The 22,740-nt window shown below is 49.3% G+C and overlaps 1 protein-coding gene across 9 annotated transcripts in view; it reads left to right on the forward strand.

The window, feature by feature from the left end:
* ZBTB40 (zinc finger and BTB domain containing 40) overlaps positions 1–22,740 on the forward strand; it is a 78,292-nt gene that overhangs the window by 50,586 nt on the left and 4,966 nt on the right. For 7 of the 9 annotated variants that reach the window (XM_070382810.1, XM_070382823.1, XM_070382815.1 and 4 more), the window contains 13 exons: positions 509–698; positions 1,298–1,455; positions 5,452–5,644; positions 7,969–8,105; positions 8,511–8,712; positions 9,069–9,202; positions 10,789–10,957; positions 11,256–11,714; positions 12,783–12,989; positions 16,459–16,623; positions 20,214–20,428; positions 21,730–21,892; positions 22,589–22,675. In XM_070382810.1, the coding sequence (XP_070238911.1) occupies positions 509–698; positions 1,298–1,455; positions 5,452–5,644; positions 7,969–8,105; positions 8,511–8,712; positions 9,069–9,202; positions 10,789–10,957; positions 11,256–11,714; positions 12,783–12,989; positions 16,459–16,623; positions 20,214–20,428; positions 21,730–21,892; positions 22,589–22,675 (2,479 nt within the window). Of the gene's footprint in view, positions 1–508; positions 699–1,297; positions 1,456–5,451; positions 5,645–7,968; positions 8,106–8,510; positions 8,713–9,068; positions 9,203–10,788; positions 10,958–11,255; positions 11,715–12,782; positions 12,990–16,458; positions 16,624–20,213; positions 20,429–20,879; positions 21,489–21,729; positions 21,893–22,588; positions 22,676–22,740 lie in introns of those variants that run through there. The other 2 variants (XR_011466851.1, XM_070382829.1) reach the window with 2 other exon arrangements.

A 22,740-nucleotide genomic window follows, 5' to 3' on the forward strand; every position in this document is an offset into this window, starting at 1 on the left:
GGAGAAAAAACAGAGTTGAGACCAGTCTCAGGTACTGCTTTTGGTTACCGATTTGAAAGAAGAGCCATCGAGGAAGGCAGAGAAAGAGTGGCCAGAAAGGCACTGGACTTTGGACTTCCCTGGTGGCCCAGGCGGTAAAGCGTCTGCCTGCAATGAGGGAGACCCGGGTTCGATCCCTGGGTTGGGAAGATCCTCTGGAGAAGGATATGGCAACCCACTCCAGTATTCTTGCCTGGAAAACCCCATGGACAGAGGAACCTGGTAGGCTACAGTCCACAGGGTCGCAAAGAGTCGGACACAACTGAGCGACTTCAGTTCAGAAAGGCAAGTTCTTACCAAAACACTTCCGTGTCAGGAAGTCAGAGAATTGTGTTGCAGAAGCGATAATACCATCAAGTGTCATAGAAAGGTCATGTCAGCAGGGACCATACTGTTGAGGGCCTGCTTGTCCAATCCAGGGAGCATGGGATCCCTGACTCGTCTCTTTCTGGGCACTTGTGTTCCACAGACCATAATGGGATGCCTTGAGGGTGAAGGACAATCAGCATTTCAGAGAATCCTGGATAAAGTAAGAAGTGAGAGCCTGGGTGTTCAGACCGTTGTGTCCCTGTTGCGGCTGTACCAGGATTCCAATCCTGCAGTCAAGACAGCACTGTCAGACAGAAAGCTGGAGGCTGTAGAAGCAGTGCAGCCAAAAGGTAGGAGAAACCCCATCCACCTGAGTGACTGCATTTTGTTCTGGGAAGATGCTACAAAGCTTGCTCGAGTGATCCCATTTTTTTCAGTGGTTTAGTTATTATTAAGTGATTTGCACATAAATTTCTACCTATAGTTCCAGAGGCTGCGTGTTAACATATACAAACTGAATTTGAGTCTTCATTTCTGCCCCCTAGTTAGCTAAATCTGACACCTTGAAGTTGCAGAATATCATCCGTGTTCTCCTGCCCTTCAGAAGCCACACGTCCAGATCAGTGTTTGGCGTGCCCAGGGTGGACTGGTTGCTGACAGCACGTAAGGGCTGAGCTTTTTCTCGTTTGGGCACAAAGCGGTGGCCTTGCCACGCAGACGCTAACCTCTGCTGGCTCGACTGCTTTGTGTTTCGACAGATAAATGAAGCACTTTCCCTTTCATAGAAGAGTTTAAACGGAATGATAAAGTATTTTCCTCTCCAAAAAGAGATTCTGCGTTCGGGTGCTCAGAATAGGCTGAGAATCACTTTACTATTCTGTTAGATCTCTCTTGACAAACCACACTGTCATTTTCTTCAAATTGACTAGCTTCTCTTGTCCGTCTCCAGCTCTTTCTCCCCCAGGGAGCACAGAGGAGGGAAAGACCTTGTCTGTTCTGTTACTGGAACACAAAGAGGACCTGATCCGGTGTGTAACACAGCTGAGACCCATTTTGGAGTTCCTGGAAACAGCGGAGGAGGAATTCCTGCCTGGCTCTGAGAAAAGGGTAACTGTCCAGTGTCTCTTGCTCCCTCCTGAACTCATGTGACACTTATTTTTAAGCCTCTCTTGTGGCACAGAGCACCTTTCCCCTTGCAGTATTTCTTCACATGCTACACGGAAAGCGCCTTGAAGCTCGGGTTCTTACTTCATGCCTCCTGTATTCCCTGCATCCTTAGATGCACGGACGGATGGCTCTCCCTGCTCTGACTCTGTAAGATTCTGACTCTGTAACTCTTGCCCCCAAAAAAGTTAGGGGTGTGTGTGTTTAGGCACATTTCTAATTATTATGACACTTTTTACAGAAATGATAACACTGTTCATCTTTAGTGATGAAGTCACTAAAATAAGTAGTCACTTCCTAAAGTAAGTAAGTAAGTACTAAAGTAAAGAAGTCACAATTGGGAAAGTAAGCAGAGAGGAAAAAACCTAAACCTCCCAGCATCTCGGCACTCAGAGATCGTCACTGCTAACATTTTGGAGCCTGTGCTCCCACTTTGCTCGTCTAAATCACCCTGGGACGGGAGTATCACATAGTTTTGTGAGTTTATTTTTTAATTGGATATATTGTGCATGTATTTCCATACCTGCAGTATGGATTATGGTAGCTGTATTCTGTTCTAATGGCTGTACCATGATTCTTTAATGCTTTCCTGTTGGGCATTCTTTTCTTATTTTTTGCTTATTCCAGTATTTTGCTATCATAAATGATGCTGCAGGGATCATTTTGCACATAGATCTTTGCATACATCTCAGGTTATTTTCTCAGAGGAATTTCTAAGAAGTGAGAATTTGGAAGAGAGAGTGTCAAGTTTTCCAAGTGTTTGATATATATTGCCAAATTGCCCTTCAGGAAGGTTGTACCAATTTACTCTCCCTCCAGCCAGCTGCTAAAGTCCTCATAAAACTGCTAGCATGACTTCTCAAGCCAACTAGATAACTGTATTTGTTGGTGTTATCGATTTCAACTTTGTGCTAAAAATATTTTGATATTGGGAAGGAAGAAATAGGGAGATAGAACTTTCGTGCCATCAAACTGTGGGAAGTGGTTTAACTGTTCAGGAGAGAAAATGTTTACGAACCATGGGTGTGATGGCTGAGTATTGGACTCACAGTGAGGGAATGGATCCTAGATTTTCTTATTCTTGATGATATTGTGTTGCCATTTTTTTTCATATAAAATGGGAAAACTTTTCATCTCAAAATTGTATTTTTAAAATTATATTTTTAAAAATTTAACTCCTTTGAACTTCTTGAGAAAGATGATATACTCACAGGATAAGATTAAACCCCTATTTTCTCCTTAGACTTGAGATTAAGTGTAATTTTAGGCATTCAGTTTAAGTGAGCTGCTTCTAGCTCTAGAGGTACCCCGTCCTTGTTTAGTGATTTCATTCAGTTACTCATTCAGACCTTTTCCTTATTAGCTAGATTGAATGTGTCCTCTGAACTGCTTCATTATCTTGGTGAAATAGCCCTTATAGGAAGAGCCCAGACTCAGCCTCGTTCCCGCAGCCCGGCAGACCCCACCGTCATTTTCCTCTGTCACTTTCGGTTTGCTTGACAGAAAGGGCTGAAGCAGAAGAACTTAAATTAGTTGTAAATCACAAAAGCACTTCTTAGGACTGGGGTTCCACCAGAGCTTCATTAAGCTACTCTTTCTCACGAAAATTGGAGGAGCATAATAAGGCAGGAGTGCAGAGAGGGATGTCGAGTGCATAGGCACAGTGTTTTCATACCATCTGGAGCGTGCCGTCTCGGGCCTTTGGAACTTTCTCTCCTCTGGCATGATGCTAATCACAAGTACCACAGTCTGTAAACATACCTTGGGTGCTGTAAGAAGTGGTAAATAGGCATTTCTTTACTTCAGGATTGGAAACAGATACAGAAATAGTAATTACTATAGCTGCCACTTATTTATTGCTTTCTGTGTGCCAAGCAGTGTGCTGAGGACCTTTTAAGCCTTACTAAATTCTACCCTTGTAGTAACTTTATGGGGAGAAAAAAGTGAAAGTGAAGTTGCTCAGTTGTGTCCGACTCTTTGCGACCCCATGGACTATAGCCTACCAGGCTCCTCCACCCGTAGGATTTTCCAGGCGAGAGAACTGGAGTGGGTTGCCATTTCCTCTATTACCCTAATTTAAAGATGGAGAAACAGAAGCTTTAGAAGAGTGAGCAGTGCACCCAAAGGCACGGTTGCCTGGGCCAGCACTGGAACCCAGACTTCTGAACACAGCACATCTGGGACTTCCCTGGTGGTCCAGGGGTTAGCATTTCACCTTCCAGTGAAGGGGTGCTGGTTTGATACCTGCTTGGGGAGCTAAGATCCTACATGCCCCGTGGCCAAGAAACCAAAGCATAAAACAGAAACAAGATTGTAGCAAATTCAATAAAGACTTTAAAAATGGTCCACATTTTTAAAAAAAAGATCTTTTAATGAATAAGTGAACAAAGCACAAGTCTTAACCCCTGTGCATCTTGGCTCCTATTAATATTGGTAACCAGTGTCATTTACTAGCAATCACTTGTCCTAGGAGTTAGGCTTAGCTCTACAAATGGGAACTTCATTTTAGAGAATCCGCATAACAACTGTGCAAGAGTTGGTATTGTTATTTTCCTTTGCAGATGAGGAGATTAAGGTTTAAAGACTTAAATAACTTGCCCAAGGTCACAGAGGCCATACATTTTAGAACTTGGTTTCAAACTAGGCCTGTCTGGCTTAGCAGTTCCTTCTCACTCTTAACAGTATCCACCTGCTTCATTTTGGATCAGGTTATCGCTTAGGATCTGAGAGGTAACGTGGAAATCAGAATAGCTTTTAGGTATAAGCCCTTATTTTAAATTATGTCTCATTTAGTTGATAGAAATCTGATATGTATGAGACATGCATATTTTAAGGAAATATACATACTTTAAGGAAAGAGAATGACTGTGTTCTGTATGGACAAGAAATATGACAACTTTATTAATATATACATGCCTTTAATAGATATAATACTCCTTTTACATATATAAAACCAATTTGGTTTTATACCTGATTTTATTATTTTTTAAATGGAAGTAATTTGAGAGTGGCATCCTCTGACATGCAACAATGACTGATCTGCCTAACTCTTTCCCCTGAGAGCTGGCTTTTTCCCAAGGGAAGCCTCAGGATTCAGTTACTGTGAACCTATAGACTACATGTACTGAAATAATCCCCAGAGTTATCCACAAGAACCAAGTTATATAGAGTGAGTTGCAGCCCATGAAGAATCAGTTCTACTGTAATAGGAAAATAGCTATAAAGTAACTAACTGTCAGGGATTTGACTTTTCAACCTTTGGAGTCCTGTGCCCTGTTGACTCAGAGAACCCTCTAGCATGCCAGGGAAGAACCAGTGGGTAGAACTGTGGGCTGATAGCTGGAACTGGTATCTGTGGCCACTGGGGAGGAGAGGGGTAATGAGGAACGCACAGGGAAAATAATCCGAAAGTGCACTTTGAATCTGGTTGTTTTGGAGACCACAGACAAACGGAGTATCTGGATATTCAAATTGCTGTATCAATAAAGGAAGGAAAATAATAGCATTGCCCTGAACTTGCAACTTCTGGCCACTTTTTGGATAAAATGGGAAAACACTGTAACCGTATTTATTAATTGCTGGTCGATTTCTCAATCTTAGTGTCTGAACAGACTCAATCTAAAGCTTTGATGTAAACTGCTCGCTCTGTCACATAGGCCTAGCGTAAGAATATTTTCGCAAAATGCAGTGAGGTAAAGAATATGCACAGACCTGAAGTTGAAAGAGAAAGATTTTCATAGAACTGTTTGTTTGGAGAATGCTTTGGATTTTATTGAAACAGAATAAGGAAGATACTGTGACAGCTAGCTCTAGAGATGAGCAGAGAAGACTTGGAGACGGGGCAGCTGGTAATGCAGTCTTGCTGGGCTTTCCAGTGGTGTGTCAGATACTCTCAGAATTGCCAGTAACTGGTGTCGGGTTGATTGCTCGCCACTGCAGGTGATTCTGAATTGCTGTGAGGGCAGCACGCCCAAGGAGACGATAGAAAAGTTGTTGCACAGGATGTCTGAAGAGAAGACCCTGAGTGCTGAGAGTCTGGTAAAACTGCTGCAGGCTGTGAAGATGACGTTCCCAGACTTGGGCCTTCTGCTGGAGAATTTGCAGAAATTAGCCGCTTTGCCAAGCACCACAGGTATAAGTTAATTATTGACTCTCTGGACTGGGATCACTGTTACAGAAAGTGATAACTAAAAACTCCCCATTTGGCTTCTCACTGGGGAGATAAGACAGTGTTAGGAAAGGCCATTGTGAAAGAGAAACTTGCTGTCTCCCATCAGTGATTCTCAGCGTTTCTGGAGTTAGGATTGGAAATCCGAGAATTTCTCCTCCATTAAACTCCCCTGTGATGTGCCCCTGGTTCAGGGTTTACGAAAGTACAGCTTCCCTGGGGCTGAACGCCTGTGGAGCAGATGGGCTCACAAACATGAGCAGCAGGAACTCACTTCCTGACGCCCTCACGCCCACTGGAGTGCCGTCTGCTTCCAGCAGTGCCCAGAGTGGACCACCCCTCATGTCCAGCCAGTTTGGGTTAATGGGTCCACATCCCATCCCTTAGAAAAACAACCCAGCTCTAGCCAATCCCACTCCCGCCCCCCCCCCCAACCCACCCACCCCATCCCAGAGCATTTGAAACTGAGGTGGGTTTCAGAAAAAGGTATTTGGGAAGTGAGACAACATTTTTACTAGCTGATAGAAATAACATATCCTTCTACAAACCTGAACTGTTCAAAAAATAAAGAAGGAAAGAACCTCAAATCCCACTTGGTTATGTCAGTGTTAGCACATTCTGTCACATTAGTTTTACAGTGTTGAGATACTCTACTACATTTTATCATTTCCCCCACTTAACAGTGTAACCTAAACATTCTCCAGATTTCAGAACACTCCCTAGAGTTCTGGATTTGTTTTTTTAAGGCTGTATAGTTTCCACCATCAGGATACATAGGCTGTTTTACTTGTGCCCGTATCCGGGGGCACGTGTAACCTATCAGTGAAGTCTATCAAGATTCCCAGGGTTTGCATCCTGCCTTCTTTGGTAGCTGTGTGACCCTGAGTAAGTGACGTAACCCTTCTGAACCTCATTCTTTCCTCCATGAGACAGGGGTAAGAATGGTACCTGCTCCTTCGTTTTCACGGCCACTATGCGATAGGATGTAAACACTGAGCACAGAGCTCAGCACGTGATTTTGTCCTTGTCTAGTCGCCAAGTCGTGTCAGACTCTTTGCAACCCCGTGGACTGCAGCTTGCCAGGCTTCCCTGTCCCTCACCATGTCCCGGAGTTTGCCCAAGTTCATGTCCATCGAGTTGGTGATGCCATCCAACCATCTCATCCTCTGTTGCCCTCTTCTCCTTCTGCCAGCGTCAGGGTCTTTTCCAATGAGTTAGCTGTTTGCTATCAGGTGGCCAAAGTATTGGAGCTTCAGCTTCAGCATCAGTCCTTCCAAAGAGTATTCAGGGTTGATTTCCTTTAAGGTTGACTGATTGGATCTCCTTGCTTTCCAAAGGACTCTCAAGAGTCTTCTCCAACACCACAGTTTGAACACGTCAGTTCATCAGCGCTCCACCTTCTTTATGGTCCAGTTCTCACACCCGTACATGGCTACTGGAAAAACCATAGGCTTCACTATACACAGGATAGGCACTCAGTAAATGTTAGTTATCTTCTTCATCATCGTCATCTCAAGCTTCTTAGTGGCAAGTATCTTTCTTTAATTGGAGGGTAATTGCTTCCCAGTGTTTTCCTGGTTTTGCCATACGTCAACACGGGCCAGCCATAGGTATACGCAGTGGCAGAAATCTGTGTGCACAGATTTTTTTTTTTTTTTTTTTTTGCCTTCAGATCATTTCTTAAGGCTAGATTCCCAGAAGTGGAGTTACTGGGCCAGAGAGGAGACTAAATTTTTAAATATCTGCAGAACTAAAGGGAATGCCTGATAGTTTTGATTTTTCTTTGCTTTCAAATAAATATGACCTCTTGAAAGAGAGCCGCTAACAGATTGGCTCCGAGGGCATCTAAACAGAAGGATGGGTCAGCTTCGCTACTGCACTCGCGACTCGTGCCTGCCTGTACTTGGGATCACCACGTGGATGCTTTACCTCGGGCTTGATGGATAATATCCCTTGAATCTGTACATCTGAATCTCTTACAAGTGCAGCCTTCTAATTACCCCCCTGTTGAGCAATCACTAGCTTCTCCCACTGGGCGCTAACTTTCAAAGTACTGGTGGGTTTCGTGGCCCTGCAGCAGTGAGTGATTAAGTGTAGCCCAGAGGAGACGTGAGCACATGTGTGTGAGGCCCCATGCCAGGAGCTGCAGTTGTGCTCCAAAGGAGGCCAGGCTCCCACACCGATCTGCTCCTCCACCCGCATTTGTAACTCCCCTCACGTCACCTGGAAGAAGCCCTTAAGGAGGCTTTGTCGCATCAAACATTGTTGTTTTGCTAATATCCTTACAGCCCAAGCAAACCCTGATGATTATGGGATTGAACTATTGAGACGGTATCATGAGAACCTCTCTGAGATTTTCACAGACAACCAGGTGTTACTAAGAATGATCCCACACGTGAAGAGTATAGTCCCTGGAGAAAAAGAGGTAAGAGAGAAGGAGGAAGGGTGGGCATAATGAGACAGAAGGGAAAAGATGAACATATATATTTTTTTTTGTTTAATATATATTCTATATAAGCACCACAGCCATGTTGAGAAATGATAGGCTAGGAAGTCAGCAGAGAAGGAGAAATAGAAGGCGATTCCATTGCTAAGGCAGAGTGACAAGTAGGGTAGTTGTAATGTCTGCAATGATGTGAGGAAGGGCTTTCCAAAGAAGGAATGGAAACCCTTCTCATGCATCAACATCTCTCAGGTTGAAGGAGGTGAAGGATGTTTAAAAACTCCCCAGAAATATGTTCACTGTGACTCAACGCCCAGACTCGCAGTTCTGTAGCTGGACCGCCAGCTAGAAAGTGCCTTACGTGTGTGTGTGTGCTGCGTCCTGAAGGTCATGGAGAAGCTCGTGAGACGTGCTGCTGGTTCTCGTGGTGTCCATGCTCTGATGTCAGCAGTTCTAGAGAAGCACACGGTGTCTGCAGCGGCCATCTGGCAACTGCTTCTGGTGGCTCAGGAGACGAAGCCCTGCCCATTGAGTCTGCTCATGGAGGAGATACGAAGGGAGCCCGGCGCTAACGCTTTCTTCCGGGCAGGTAGGGTGCCAGGGACCCTGTGCTCGCTTTGCCCCTCCAGAGGTTATTGTCAGTCTTGCCAGAAAATAGAGCTCTCTTTCAGTCTTCCACATCCCAACCCATAGAAGTAAGGACTGGCAGTTTTGTTCAAGGAAATGGGAGTTTGTAAACCTTTTAAAGTAAAATATGGGCAGTTATTCTACAGTTCTATTAATAATATCATTTCTCCAGTGCTGTTTGGCATTCCCCCCGGCCCCTGCCAAGGTGGGAGCCAGATAAAATAGATTCTCATGCTGAAGAATTGAGTTGAGAAAAGGTGAAAGGGAAAAATGGAGCTCAGAGTTCTGCTCGTGAGTTTTCAATCCTTCTCTGTTCAGTGATGACCCCAGAAAGTGCTGCCTTCGAGACCATCCTGAGGCATCACCGGTCGATCCTAGAGGCCATCCAGCAAACGGCTCAGCTCAAGTGCCTGGCCTCAGAGGAGGAGCGGCTGGTGGAGACTGCGAAGGAGGTGCGCTGGGGATGACAACGCAGCTTCCAGGGGAGTCTCCTAGGGGAGGAGCCAGCTCCGGTTCAGCGACTGCTGTGGGCGACCCCGGGGCCAAACGGCATCTGGCACGCTTTCGCTCTTTTAATCCTCCCCACTCTGCGTGGCGGGTGCTGTCACCCACATCTTACAGATAAGGGACCTGGGGCTCCGAGGCCCCAGTGGCAGATCGAGGATGTGCCAGCCGGTCAGAGAAGCAGCCAGGATTGGAACGCGGGTTCAAGTGACTCAGATGCAGAGTCTGTTCGTCTGAACCTAGGAAAACTCAGAGGGAACCATGATACTCTCCTGTCACACGTTCTAAGAAGCAACTTTTTTCAGAGGAAGAAAAGTAAAATTGGTCTTATCACACGCTCTATTCTGGCTTCTAGAAAGAGCCAAAATAAACATAGAAAGAACAAAGCTTTTGCCCATATGGGGTAGCAAATAGTGCCAACTCATTTTCTGTAAGGCTTCTCGCAATGTGGCCAGCGTCCCAGAAAAACCAGGTGGGGATGGCGGGGGGAATTCACGGATGTTCATCCCAGGATCATGTGCATCTCGAGTGCGAAAGCATCATAAAGGAACATGAAATTTAGCTACAGATTCACCTGTGGTGCTTTTTGCTCCAGATGGGCGTGGCTGTGGTGTGTAGAAGGGCGATTTCTAACCCTCTACACAGGTGACAGCCCCACCTTGGTCTGGCTTTCAGATGGGCAGAAGATGGCACACGTTTCTGTGGGGCTTCAGAGGAGAGATGCATCTGCTAGACTCTCCAGCATGCCTCGCACTTCAGAGATGGGGCTTCTGCCGTTGATCAGTTTTAGCCTCACTAATTGGTCTCATGCCTGCCTCCAGGGACATCAGGTTTATTTAGATAGACTTGAAAAGAGCAGAAATAAAATATCCCCCAAAATGAAAATTCCATTTGGCCATCTGCGGATGGTTTAGTTTTATTTCTCAGCATACCGATTCTTTCTGCTGATAGCTCTAACATTCTGAGAGGGTGGCTTTGAATAATATTCTTGGCCTCTTTAAAGCCCCTATTTGAACCTTCTTTAAAAAGCTGAGTTTCTTTATGAAAGAAAATGATGTTTAAAAGGGTACATCTAAGTATCTAAAAATGTGAAGCCTGCACTGATCATGCAGAATTGCTTCCCGACACTGAGACCGTTATATACAATGAAAAATTATCTCAGTCTTCGAGACAGAAATGCCAGCAGCCATGTCCTATAGCTCTCCCCAAGCATTTGATACTGAGATCTAGAAAAGTTCTTTATGAGACTCCTGCTTTCTGAGAAGATTTCTCGTAGAAAATCCTCAACGATTCCTTGCTTGCACCTTTGTATTTGCACAGTGGTCTTCACATGTGTCTCCTTGTTTAAATTTTGTGAATTTCCCTGCGCTTGGAGAAAAGGGGGGGCCCTCCGCTATATGTATAGCGAGAAACGTGTTATTTATTATAGATGGGGCAATGCCTCTCTGAAATTAGATTTGTTTTCTAAGTTGAAAACCATAGAAAAAATCTGCTGATGTTAACCACAAACCTTGGTCTCGTGGTATTCATTTAGATTCTGAGCAGCTCCTCTGAGACAGCCAGCCCCGAAGCTTCCCTGGGAGCACTGCTGAGCAGAGCTGCGGAAAAATCCATCTCAGCCACTGAAATATGTCAGCTTCTGTGCAGCATCCACAGATCCTCCCCAGGCCTGCAGCCCGTCATGCGGGAGTTAGCGTGCGCTGGTAAGAAACGGCTGGTGGGGTCCTGTTAGGCCCCAGCTTGTCTCCTTGTTGGAGAGAAGAGGCAGCAGTTCATAGAAGAGTTCATCCATCACTACCTTATTTATTTTGTGTGCTCGCGAATACTTAGAGATATCATAGACCACAGATGTGATTTGTGTTTGTCAGAGAGAAGAGATGACGATGATATTTCATTAGAGTTTGATGAGGGTCCTAAGTAGTTTCCAGTCTCCCCCAAAGAAGGAAAGTTAGAAAGCAAAGTAGAAGCCAGGAGAATATGCGATCTCTCTCTCCTGCACAGGTTTCCTTACTCAGGAAAAGGGAGAGAAGGAAAGGTGGACAGTGAGTGGTAAATTTTACTCTGAAGGCAAGGACAAAGCAGGTGAAAAGCCATCTGGAGAAGACTGCCAGCCTGGAAACCAGGACAGTCAAGGCGAGACGGCTGCCTTGCCCGAACAACAGGAGAAAGACGCGTCCGCCTCCCCAGACTCTGCCAAGAAGAGCTTCGTCTGTAAGGCCTGCGACAAGAGCTTCCACTTCTACTGCCGCCTCAAGGTGCACACGAAGCGCTGCCGGGTGGCCAGGAGCAGGCAGGTGCAGTGTACGGAGTGTAACGAGACCAAGGACTCCAAGAAGGAGCTGGAGAAGCATCAGCTGGAGGCCCACGGCGCGGGTGGAGAGCCCAGCGTCCCCAAGAAGAAGAAGAAGAGGCTCCCAGTGACGTGTGACCTCTGCGGACGGGAATTTGCTCATGCCTCAGGTATGTTCAGGAAGGCGTGGTCACGGAGGATGATAATTCAAACACAGTGAGTCCCCTACATACGAACGACTCCTGTTCTGAGAGCGCGTGCATTGAGTCCAGCACAGTTAGCCTAGGTGCCCCGCTAACAGGATCAGCTGTGTAGTACTGTGTTATAATGGGTTTATAATACTTTTCACACAAACAGTACATAAAAAACAAACACAGAAAACCTTTTAAATCTTACAGTACAGTACCTTGAAAAATACAGTGGTCCAGTTCAGCAGCTGGCATACAGGGGCACGTTCGCATCTTTGAAAGTTCGCAACCCGAAGATTCATACGTAAGGCACTTACTGTGCTGTAGTTTGGATTCCAGGCCTTGCCTCCAGGATACGGGAAGGACTATGTAAGTGCTTAGAAAATAAAGCAGAGGCAGGGGACTGTTTTGAGAAGAGCAGGAGCTTGGGAATCGGCATCCTGAGCTTTCATTTCCCCCTCTGTCAAATAGGTACCCTGATGAACACCCACTGTTTTGGACGTTATGACGATTTAGGGCTTCCCTGGTGGCTCAGCTGGTAAAGAATCTGCCTGCAATGCGGGAGACCTGGGTTTATTCCCTGCATTGGGAAGATCCCCTGGAAAAGGGAAAGGCTCCCAACTCCAGTATTCTGGCCTGGAGAATCCCATGGACTGTACAGTCCCATGGGGTCGCAAAGAGTCAGACGTGACTGAGCGACATTTCGCTTTCATGAAGATTTGAGACAGTGTAGCTGAGACATCTGGTGCAGTGCCTTCAGCAGAGTTAGTGCTCAGTAAACTGTGGCTGTTGTTATTCATAACGATAGCCAGCTCTTTCTCACCTGGTACTCTGGTTTCCAAGTATCGCTGGTTTCTGGAGAGTAAACAAGCGTCCTAGAAACCAGCAGAAGTAGATTGTTTTCCCTTGCCTGAGACCTAATGAAACAGAAAAGTGAGTTCATGCCGTGCTCTCTCTCGAGGCCTGGCCTGGCAGTGCTCAGGTGTGTCTTCCTGCTGGATTCATAGCTCTGATCACTCGTATCTCCGGTCCCTGGCACGGCTTCCCTAGGCATGCAGTACCACAAACTGACGGAGCATTTTGATGAGAAGCCATTCTCCTGTGAAGAGTGTGGGGCAAAGTTTGCGGCCAATTCCACCCTGAAGAACCACCTTCGCCTTCACACGGGGGACCGGCCGTTCATGTGCAAGCACTGCCTGATGACCTTCACCCAGGCCTCTGCCCTGGCCTACCACACCAAGAAGAAGCACTCAGAAGGTAAGGCGTGGAGGACATCTTCATTCTTCCTGCAAGCATTAAGTGTGAGCTGCCTAGAAACCCACTGGAAATTAGGCATGATAAAAAGTCTCAGGTAGATCAAAAGCAGACAGAATCTCCAGGCCCACAGACGATGGGAAGACCTTTGTGCACAGACATGTAAGATGCTTATGGTGAGAGTCTAAAGAGTGGCCAGCTGACATAATATGGTGACTTACGGTTACAGAATTTACATAAAGCCAGGAATCCCATGGGCTTCGAGGTGGAGGTCAAGCATAAGAAAACTGTGGTTGAGCACACGCTGTGGATCAGGCAGTGGCGGGTGCTAAGTGTCTTACCTGGAATCCCTGTGAGCACGGAGCTGATGGTCTCGAGTGTCTCTAGCGACAGAGACCTCAGTGGTGTGAGGTGGAATAAAACCATTACAGGGACACACGGAAGGCGGGTGTAAGGGCTTCTAGTCCAGTGGGAGGGGAGGAGGTGTGTGGTCAGGAAAGGCTTCCCAGAGGAGGCTGCGCATCTTTTGGAGCAGATACACATGAGCACAGATGCCGCCATCATCTCCCCTGGATCACTGTTGTCGCGTCCTAACTGGTCTCCGCCTCTCGCCCCCTTTCTCTGGGCAGCTTACTCTGTGCTCAACGCGCAGGCCCAAGTGAGCCTCTGAAGGCTAAACCGTAGCAGGTCACTTCTCTGCTCAAAGCCCCACAAAGGTATATCACCTCAGTTAGTGTGAACTCTGAAGGTAGCCTGCTAGTCTCCTGATCAAGCCCCCTGATGCCCCTCCGGCCTTATCCCTCACTGCTCGCCCTGGCTCGCCCTGTTCCACCTGTTGCAGTCTCCCTGCGAGGCCTCTGACCAGCGGGGCACCTCCTGCTGACCTGTGCTCTGGCTGTTCCTCTGCTTGGAAGGCCTTCCCTTCAGACGCCTCCAGGCTTCACTTCGTCCCCACCTGCAAGTCCTCGCGCATGCCTCACCTTTCCCATGAGGCCTCTCCTGCCCTCCCTGTGTGAAGTCTCAGCACTCCAGCCCCCCTGCGCTGGTCTTCTCCATCGAGCTTACCATAGGGTCAGTCTGTCATCTCCCGTCTTAATTTATTTTGTTTATAGTTGATTTTCCCCCTGTTAGAATGCAAGCTGCACGAGGGTAGAGCGCTCAGTCTTTTTTTCCCCTCCTTCCGCTGTATCTGTGGAACTTAGAATAGTGCTCAGCGAGGAGGCCCTCAATAAACATTTACAGAGTGAATGAGTTTCTTGAGCATCATTCCAGGTACTAGAGATAGTGCAACTATACACACCCTCGTGGAACTTACCTTCCAGTGGGTAAAACTGACCGTATATCAATGCCTAATATAAAGTCAGATAGTAGCCATTTCAGTGAGGGAAAATAAAGCCAAGCAAGCAGTAGGTGGGGGTCGGGCCTGTGTGCTTGTGTCAACAGTGAGGGCAGATGAGATCTGAGTAGAAACCTGAACGCAGTGAAGATGGACCCAGTGGAAGATCTGGGAGAAGAACATCGCGATGCGGACCACACCCCCCACATCCCACATGGGTGTGAAAGAGGGGCCCGAGAGAACTAGAAGGGGCTGAAGCACAGTCCACAAGGGTCCAGTGTTGAGAAATAAGCTCAGAGAGGTCACCAAAGGCCGGCTCTTACAAGATCTTAGGAGCCAAGGTGAGGACTTGACTTTTAATGTGAGGAGTGTTCGTTTCTATTGCTGCTGTAAAAAATTTCCAGAAACAGTGGCTTGAAACAGCATCAGTGTATTATCTTTTACCATTTTGAAGGTTAAAATTCCAAAACGGGCCTTTCTCGCAGCTGCCGGAGGGGGTTCCGTAGCTGCAGTCTCTGCCTCGTCATCGTGCCCCGCCTTGCCTGTCCTCCCTGCCTCTTCGAAGGACCTTTGAGATTCCAGCTGGGCCTACTGGGGTAACCCAGGGTGCCGTCATCTCAAGATCCTTAGTCGCATCTACCAAGTCCCTTTTGCCATGTAAGGTGACATGCACCAGCCTTAGGGGCGAGGGTGTGGACCTCTTTGGGACCTTTGTTCTGTCCACCACAAGGAGGGATAGGATCTGACGCACAGTTTTTCAGGTTAACTCTGACCACTCTGGACAATAAGGCTTAACAAGGCAGGCGTATAGTGTAAACAAAGAGACAGTTAATCCATTGTGGAGGTGCTGGGCTTTAAAGAGAGGGTTAGTCCATTGTGGAGGCGATGGGCTTTTTGATGAGAGCTGTGTTGGGAGAGGTGTAAAAAAACGTTCAAGTTGGGGGCTGTATTGTTGAAAGTGGAAGGGACAGGATGGAGAATGGATTAGATGTGGGATGTGAGGGAATGAGAGGCATTAAGGATGGCTTAGGGGTTTGGACAGGAGCAACCAGGCAAGTGATGCTGCCCTTTAAGGAAATGGGGGAAACTGGAGGGAGAAAGAGAGAGTGTGTGTGTGTGTGTGTGGTAGAGAATCTGGAGCTCTGTCTTGGTACATGATAATTTGAGATAACCTCTTAGACTTCCAAGTGGAGAAGGAGACTGGTAGGCAGTGACTGTAAGTCTGGACCTGATGCTCTAAATGTGGGAGCTGTGAGTGTACAGATGGAATGCAAGGCTCTGAGATGAAATCATCCAGAAGGTGGAGGTGGAGAAGAAGGCCAAAGGCTGAGTCCTGGGCTTCTCAATAATTTCAGTTCTTGGTTCTAGAAACCCTTTTCTTTCCTAACAAAATTTTATTCCAAAGGGTAAACATACAAAAAATGAAAATGAGGTTGACCCCCTAGTTAAGGTCGACCCTACGATCTGGGGGATCTGGACCGTAACCTTACAGGTTTTCCCCCTTTGCTGTTGGCCCCTGAGGGAGATTGGAGGTACAGTTGTTTTCTAGCTTTTTTTTTTTTTTTTTAAACAAGTACCAGGTTTCCTGACACGCTCTTTACCAGTGTTTTCTAATACTCTTTGGCAGTCTAGTCTGGTCATTGTATTTTCATCCCATGAGTGAGAAAATAGAGAAGGCAGGAGAATCTTTAGAGCAAGTTGCTGGCAGAAAACTTTGATTCTTCTCTGAAGCCACGTCTGTCATTTCTATGTGCGTTTCTCCCCTACGTGTTTGCTAAGGGCTCCAGACTCAGGTGTTCCTGGGCTCAAGAATATATCCGTTTCCTGGGAATGGAATAAGCTCTTCCACACTTGCAGTGGCCCGATTAACAGACGGCTAGTTGTGTGGGGAGAACTCTGTCCTTCCCCTCAGGGCAGGGGGACCACACTGCTGCCCTCTCTGCGGTCAGCTGCGTTGGTGAGGTGCCATCTGATCGGATGGCCCAGACCTCGCACCCAGTGCCTTGCACATTCCTGGTGTTTCCCTGTCACCTCCCAGGTTCTCTTTCCCTGCCGTGTGCCTTAGAACGTGAGCGTGTTTTTATGAATGCCCTACGCGTGTACTGCTGGCTCTGATAGACTCCCGTGTATCTCCAGGGAAGATGTACGCCTGTCAGTACTGCGATGCTGTGTTTGCCCAGTCCATCGAGCTGTCCCGCCACGTGAGGACCCACACCGGCGACAAGCCGTATGTCTGCAGAGACTGTGGCAAGGGCTTCCGGCAGGCCAACGGCCTTTCCATCCACCTGCACACCTTTCACAGTATGTACTGAGGCTGTGGACGTCAGGCCCTGGGAAGGCACGCAGCAGTCCTCACAGCGCCTGTCTCTCCACCCTCCTGGGCCCCTGCTCAGCGCCTTCCCCTCCCCTGTCCTCCTGCAAAAAGCTGGAGTCCCTGTTTGCTATTTCCAGAAGAATCCCATTTTAACGTGTCTCTGTGTGATGCCTCATTTCCCCGTCTGGGCTATTTCCTTGTCTTCTGGTTTAGCCCACCTGGCTCTGCTTGGCTGACAGAGGCCAATTATGTTTGAAGGAAAGAGCCTCTGTGACAGACAGGCTCACAGGGCCTCAGAATATTTCCCATTTGTCCACTGAGCTGCTTTCTTCTCCTCCCACCCCGCCTCTCCCCACTCTCCTCCTGTTCATAACCTGCCTTTCCCCCAGGAGCAGCCCAGACACTGTGAATTAATGTGTAATGTGTGGCCCCTCGCCCTGCTCCTTAAAAGCCTGCTGCCAGCATCCTCTTCACTCAGTTAGTGGGGTCTGCCCCGTCTTTGTCCCCTTTGACTAGAACTGCTACAGGTAGAGACACACATCCGTTCTACACACGCGGCAGGGAGGGAGAGGAGATTTTATGATCCCCCATCATCAAGAAAGGGTTTCTTCCCCTGTGCTCAGTGGATAAAGAATCCGCCTGCAATGCAGGAGACACAGGAGATGCAGGTTCAGTACCCAGGTTGGGAAGATCCCCTGCAGACGGGCAGGGCAACCCACTCCAGTATTCTTGCCTGGAGAATCCCATGGACAGAGGAGCCTGGTGGGCTACAGCCCATGGGGTCACCAAGAGTCGGACGTAACTGAAGCAACTGAGCACGCACGCACTCATTGTCAAGAGACCATCAAGGAGACATCCTCGGTCACCCCGTCTCCAGCTGCTCTAGTTGTAGCAGGCGCGTGATCAGCACAGTCCGGCAGGGGCTTAAGAGCCCAGGTCTGAAATCACACGGGCCTGGGTTTGAATCTTGACTACTCTGCCATTTACTTCCTCGAGGCCTTAAACAGATTTCCTTATCTCGCTAAGCTCCGCCCCGTCTGTAAGCTGGAGGAAGTGGTCATGCTGCCACACTGGGCTGCTGTGAGAGCAGCAGCGATCTCACACCCAGAGCGTGACGCCCCACGCCTGATGCACAGAAGCGCAGTGAGCGCCACACTGGGCTGCTGTGAGAGCAGAAGCGATCTCACATGCAGAGCGTGACGCCCCACGCCTGACGCACAGGAAGTGCAGTGAACACCACACTGGGCTGCTGTGAGAGCAGCAGCGATCTCACACCCAGAGCGTGACGCCCCACGCCTGACGCACAGAAGCGCAGTGAGCGCCACACTGGGCTGCTGTGAGAGCAGAAGCGATCTCACATGCAGAGCGTGACGCCCACGCCTGGCGCTTTAGGAAGTGCAGTGAACACCACACTGGGCTGCTGTGAGAGCAGCAGCGATCTCACACCCAGAGCGTGACGCCCCACGCCTGACGCACAGGAAGCGCAGTGAACGCCACACTGGGCTGCTGTGAGAGCAGCAGCGATCTCACACCCAGAGCGTGACGCCCCACGCCTGACGCACAGGAGTGCAGTGAACGCCAGGTCGCGTTGGTGACGAGCAGCCGTCTCCGGCGCCATCTGTCAGACCGTCAGAGCCCGTCTCCTTTCTCACGCCCTGCACCTTGCACTCCCTTCTTCCCTTTTCCCTCCCTGCCTGTGTTGCCCACTCACCAGTTTCTAGCTGTTGGCAAATACAGTATCTCACAAACATGTGCTTTCTGTCAACACATTCAGGCCTGTTGTCAGCTGGCCAGCAAGGCACTTGGCCAGAGCCTGCATGTACCCAGCATGTGGCTGGACACTGGGCAGTGCAGGAAAACGTAAAGTGCCTCCCACCCCGACCCCCCGTTCCCCGCAAGGAGTTTACAAGGTTGCCCAGCAGATCTAGTTGCCGTAGACTTGCAGATGGGTGAGATCTGGCTTGGAGCCAGTGCCACAACTTGGAAGTCCTCTCAGCCTCTCTCAGTGGCATTCTGCTCCAGTCACAGTGTCCCAGTAGCGTTACGTGGGGTCAGGAGAGGGGCAGACTTCATTGATTTCCAGAATAGAGTAGACCCTGAACACTCTGCCATGACTTGGCGCGCATCACCTGCAGCCGGTCCAGCATCCAGGCCCCTCTCTCGTCGACTGTTCTTGCCTGTTTCATGGTCTCCTCGCTGCTTCTGGAGAATTCCGTCAGGTGTCTTAGAAGACAGTGTGAATCTGAGATCTCACGAGCTCATATCCGCAGGGAAACTAGTTAACGATCCCGAGTGCTGCTGCATGTCGGAATTCCCAAGCTAATCTGAATCAGCAGAGCACACAGGAGATTGGCTTGTGGGCTGGGCCTTTCTTGTGGGCAAAGGATTTTATTATTAAAATATCTTACTTTCTGTTCAGAGAATGGACTGAAGTCTCCTGCCACAGGGCTGGCAAATGTAGCCTTCGTCAGTGCCAGTTCTCATTCTTGAGGTTCCCCCGAGGAGTTGCCTTGTCCAGTTAAGCACGCAGTGCAGAGGGTGGCCTTGTTACCCAGCTCCGAGGCATCCTACTCATGCCATTCTCTAAAGCTCGATTTTCCTAATCGGTAAAGTAGGACTGGTCATAGCATCTGCACATAGGGTTACTGGAAGGGTTGAGTGAATGAGGGCATGGAGGGCACTTAAAACTCACCCGTCATTTGGCACTTAGCAGACACGGCTCAGGAAAATGTTTCTGTCGTTGAATCTAAAGTGGGGATCAAGGACGCATTCCTCCTCTTGAGTCATCCTACTGACCGCAAAGGAAGTAGTGATGCTTCAGGAGTGACGTGCAGGTAGTCTCTGTAGAGAGATGCTTCAGGAGTGATGTGCGGGTAGTCTCTGTAGAGAGATGCTTCAGGAGTGATGTGCAGGTAGTCTCTGTAGAGAGATGCTTCAGGAGTGACCTGCAGGTAGTCTCTGTAGAGAATTAGAAAACTTCACAACGCCCACCACCATCCAGGGAAGGGAAGAGCCATGCTTTCTGGAAAATAGTAAAACGAAGTTTGACTTGTAAGATTCGAAGTGAGGAATCGAGGTTAAACTGCTTAATGCTCCGTTCAGTTCAGTCGCTCAGTTGTGTCCAACTCTTTGTGACCCCGTGGACTGCAGCACGCCAGGCCTCCCTGTCCATCACAACTCCCGGAGTTTGCTCAAACTCATGTGCATTGGGCAGTGATGCCATCCAACCATCTCATCCTCTGTCATCCCCTTCTCCTCCTGCCTTCAATCTTTCCCAGCATCAGGGTCTTTTCAGATGAGTCAGTTCTTTGCATCAGGTGGCCAGAGTATTGGAGCTTCAGCTTCAGCATCAGTCCTTAAATGCTCAGTCTTTAAATGGTGCTTAATCCAGAAGCCTCAGAAGAGCCTCACCACCGACCCAGGACAAAGGTGGAAGGTGGTTGGGTGGTAGATGCAGTGACTCCCGGCCCTTGGATCCGTGGCCCTGCGTGACCTCTGAGCAGTCTTGCCTCTGGAACTGCACACAGCCAGCCGCTTCTCACTGACTGTTGCCTGTGGTGTCTCCCCCGCCCACCAGACATCGAAGACCCATACGACTGCAAGAAGTGCAGGATGAGCTTCCCCACCCTGCAGGACCACCGCAAGCACATCCACGAGGTGCACTCCAAGGAGTACCACCCCTGCCCGACGTGCGGCAAGATCTTCAGCGCCCCGTCCATGCTGGAGCGACACATGGTGACCCACGTCGGGGGGAAGCCCTTCAGCTGCGGGATCTGCAACAAGGCCTACCAGGTGAGCCTGGCCCCTGCGGGAGCCTGCCCAGCCCGCCCCCCCACCTCCGCCCTCCCTCTGGTCTCCCTCGGCCCCCCGGGGCTGGCGGCTTGTGGGACATTCCTCGTCTCCAGGATATGACCGGGCGGCTGGTTCTCACGAAGCATGCAGCTCATGGCTTATTCGCTCCTCTGCCGTGACTGGTCAGAGTGGGGTTGCGGGGAGCTTAATTGGAGCCAAGACTCCTTGCCCTCCTTCTCTTAGAGTTCAGCCTTGTCCTGAACTGAATGCTGCTTTTCCCCTGGATACTCAACATTCTTTGGAACCTATTGATCCGTGTGTCAAGGGATGTGAGGATGACAATAGCTGGAATTATCTTGTTTAGCGGAATTACTGGTGTTTTGTGGGTTTCTTTTTTTTTCCTTAACTCCTAGGGAAGAGCTCTGTCTCTGTTTTTGTTTTTTTACCTTAGAGTTCGCTGTGTAATTAAGTGAAACCCCATATGGATCTAAAAAGAAACCACATCTATGAAAAGCTCTCTGAGACCACAGAGCAGAGGATGGCCCTTGCTGGCGTCTGTAACATTTGGGTACAGAGAAATGCCCAGCAGCTCATTTCAGCTCAACTGAAATGGACAGCTAGCTTTGTTCTGAGCCTTGTGCTGAGACGTTGGATTTGCAGAGCCGGGTGAGACCTGGGCTGAGTCTCTAGGAAACCCTGGAACTGTGGGAAGAGTGTCACAGCGCCGCTCTGGCACCCGGGAAGAAGGGACACTGGCTTTCGGAGCTGGCACAGCAGCCTCTCTCCAGGTTTCCCTGCTGCACCCTGGGCCTCTGAGAGACAGCTGGATGGTGAAGGACAGTTTCTCCAGTCGGCAGGCCAGGGTGTGACTCCTGGTGTTTCTGTTTGCTAATCGTGTGACCTTGGGCACTGCAGAGAGCCTAGCGCCTCCCTCCTAGGCTTACTGTGAGGCTGCGTTTCTGAAGGGCCCAGCCCTGCCCTGTAGTGGCCTCAGTAAATACACGGGCGCCTTGTTCCCATGAACAAGCCTTCCCTCGCCTGTCAGCTTTCACGGTGATGGGTAAGAGTGAGACTCTGGTTGACTAAATGGGCTCCCCACTCCTCAGAGCTCCTTTCTGTCTGCTAAGATTGGCTGCTGCCTTATTCAAATCAATTTTTGCTCAGGTAGACTCCTTAAAAAAAAAAGAGAGTGGGACTCCAGATCGTAAGCTTCCCTGGGAGCGCTTGTCTCTCCTGAGTCTTTGTGAACTCTCTGGCTTGCCAGAACATTTAAGACCTGACGCTTGCCACATTCCTTTCAGCAACTGTCGGGCTTGTGGTACCACAATCGGACCCACCACCCGGATGTGTTTGCTGCTCAAAACCATCGATCTTCCAAGTTCTCGTCCCTCCAGTGCAGCTCCTGTGACAAAACCTTCTCCAACACGCTCGAACACAAGAAGCACATCAAAACGGAGCATGCAGGTGGAGCTGGGGTGCCCGGACGGGGAGTGGGGGCTGGCGAGTGGGAGGGACTTGTGGCTTAGCGCCCTGGGCTCCAGCCCCGAATCGCTCCTCCCCGTGCTGGAGCGCGGGGTGCTTCGGTGAGTCCCCGTCGTGCCCCGGCACACCCACGGGTGCCACGTCAGTCAGTCTACCCATGACACTGGCTTGAGTGGCAGAGGTTGTGGAACCTCGAGCAGCGTGAGTCCCACCGTCCCTGGGTGGCACGCAGGCCGGGGTGGGAATCCTGACTCTGCTGTGTGACCTTGGAAAGTGACCCCTCGCTCTGAACCCGTTACCTGCTCTTCAGAAGGTCGATTATTCACACCTGTGTGGCTGGTAAATGGGGCCAGAATGACAGCAGCTCGCACTCAGGGAGGGTTTCCTGAGCACGTGGCATGTTGCTAAGCACCAGTGTTTCCTCCTCTGATTCTGCAGTAATCCCCTTTACATCCAGACATTCTGGCGCTTTTTGCTGGTGTTTTGGGTTGGCCAGCAGCCAACATTGGGCAGAAAAACCGAACGAACTTTTGGGCCAGCCCCTAGCGTACGTGTCGGGCTCCTAGCAGTTGGCAGATGCCCGCCACTGTGTGCCCTCGCCCCAGCCCCGTTACTCCCCAGACTGCGAGCGTCTTCCTTTCGCTCTCTCCGCCATGCCTCTGCTCGTGCGCCACGCAGACGTGAAGTTCCACGAGTGTGACCAGTGCAAGGAGCTCTTCCCCACGCCCGCGCTGCTGCAGGTCCACGTCAAGTGCCAGCATTCAGGTCGGTGCCCGCGAGGCGCCCCAGGGCAGGGCAGCCCGGGCTGTGCCCCTCCCCTTCGCCTTACA

The sequence above is a fragment of the Bos mutus genome, chromosome 2 (assembly GCF_027580195.1).
Source record: "Bos mutus isolate GX-2022 chromosome 2, NWIPB_WYAK_1.1, whole genome shotgun sequence".
NCBI classification, from domain to species: Eukaryota; Metazoa; Chordata; class Mammalia; order Artiodactyla; family Bovidae; genus Bos; species Bos mutus.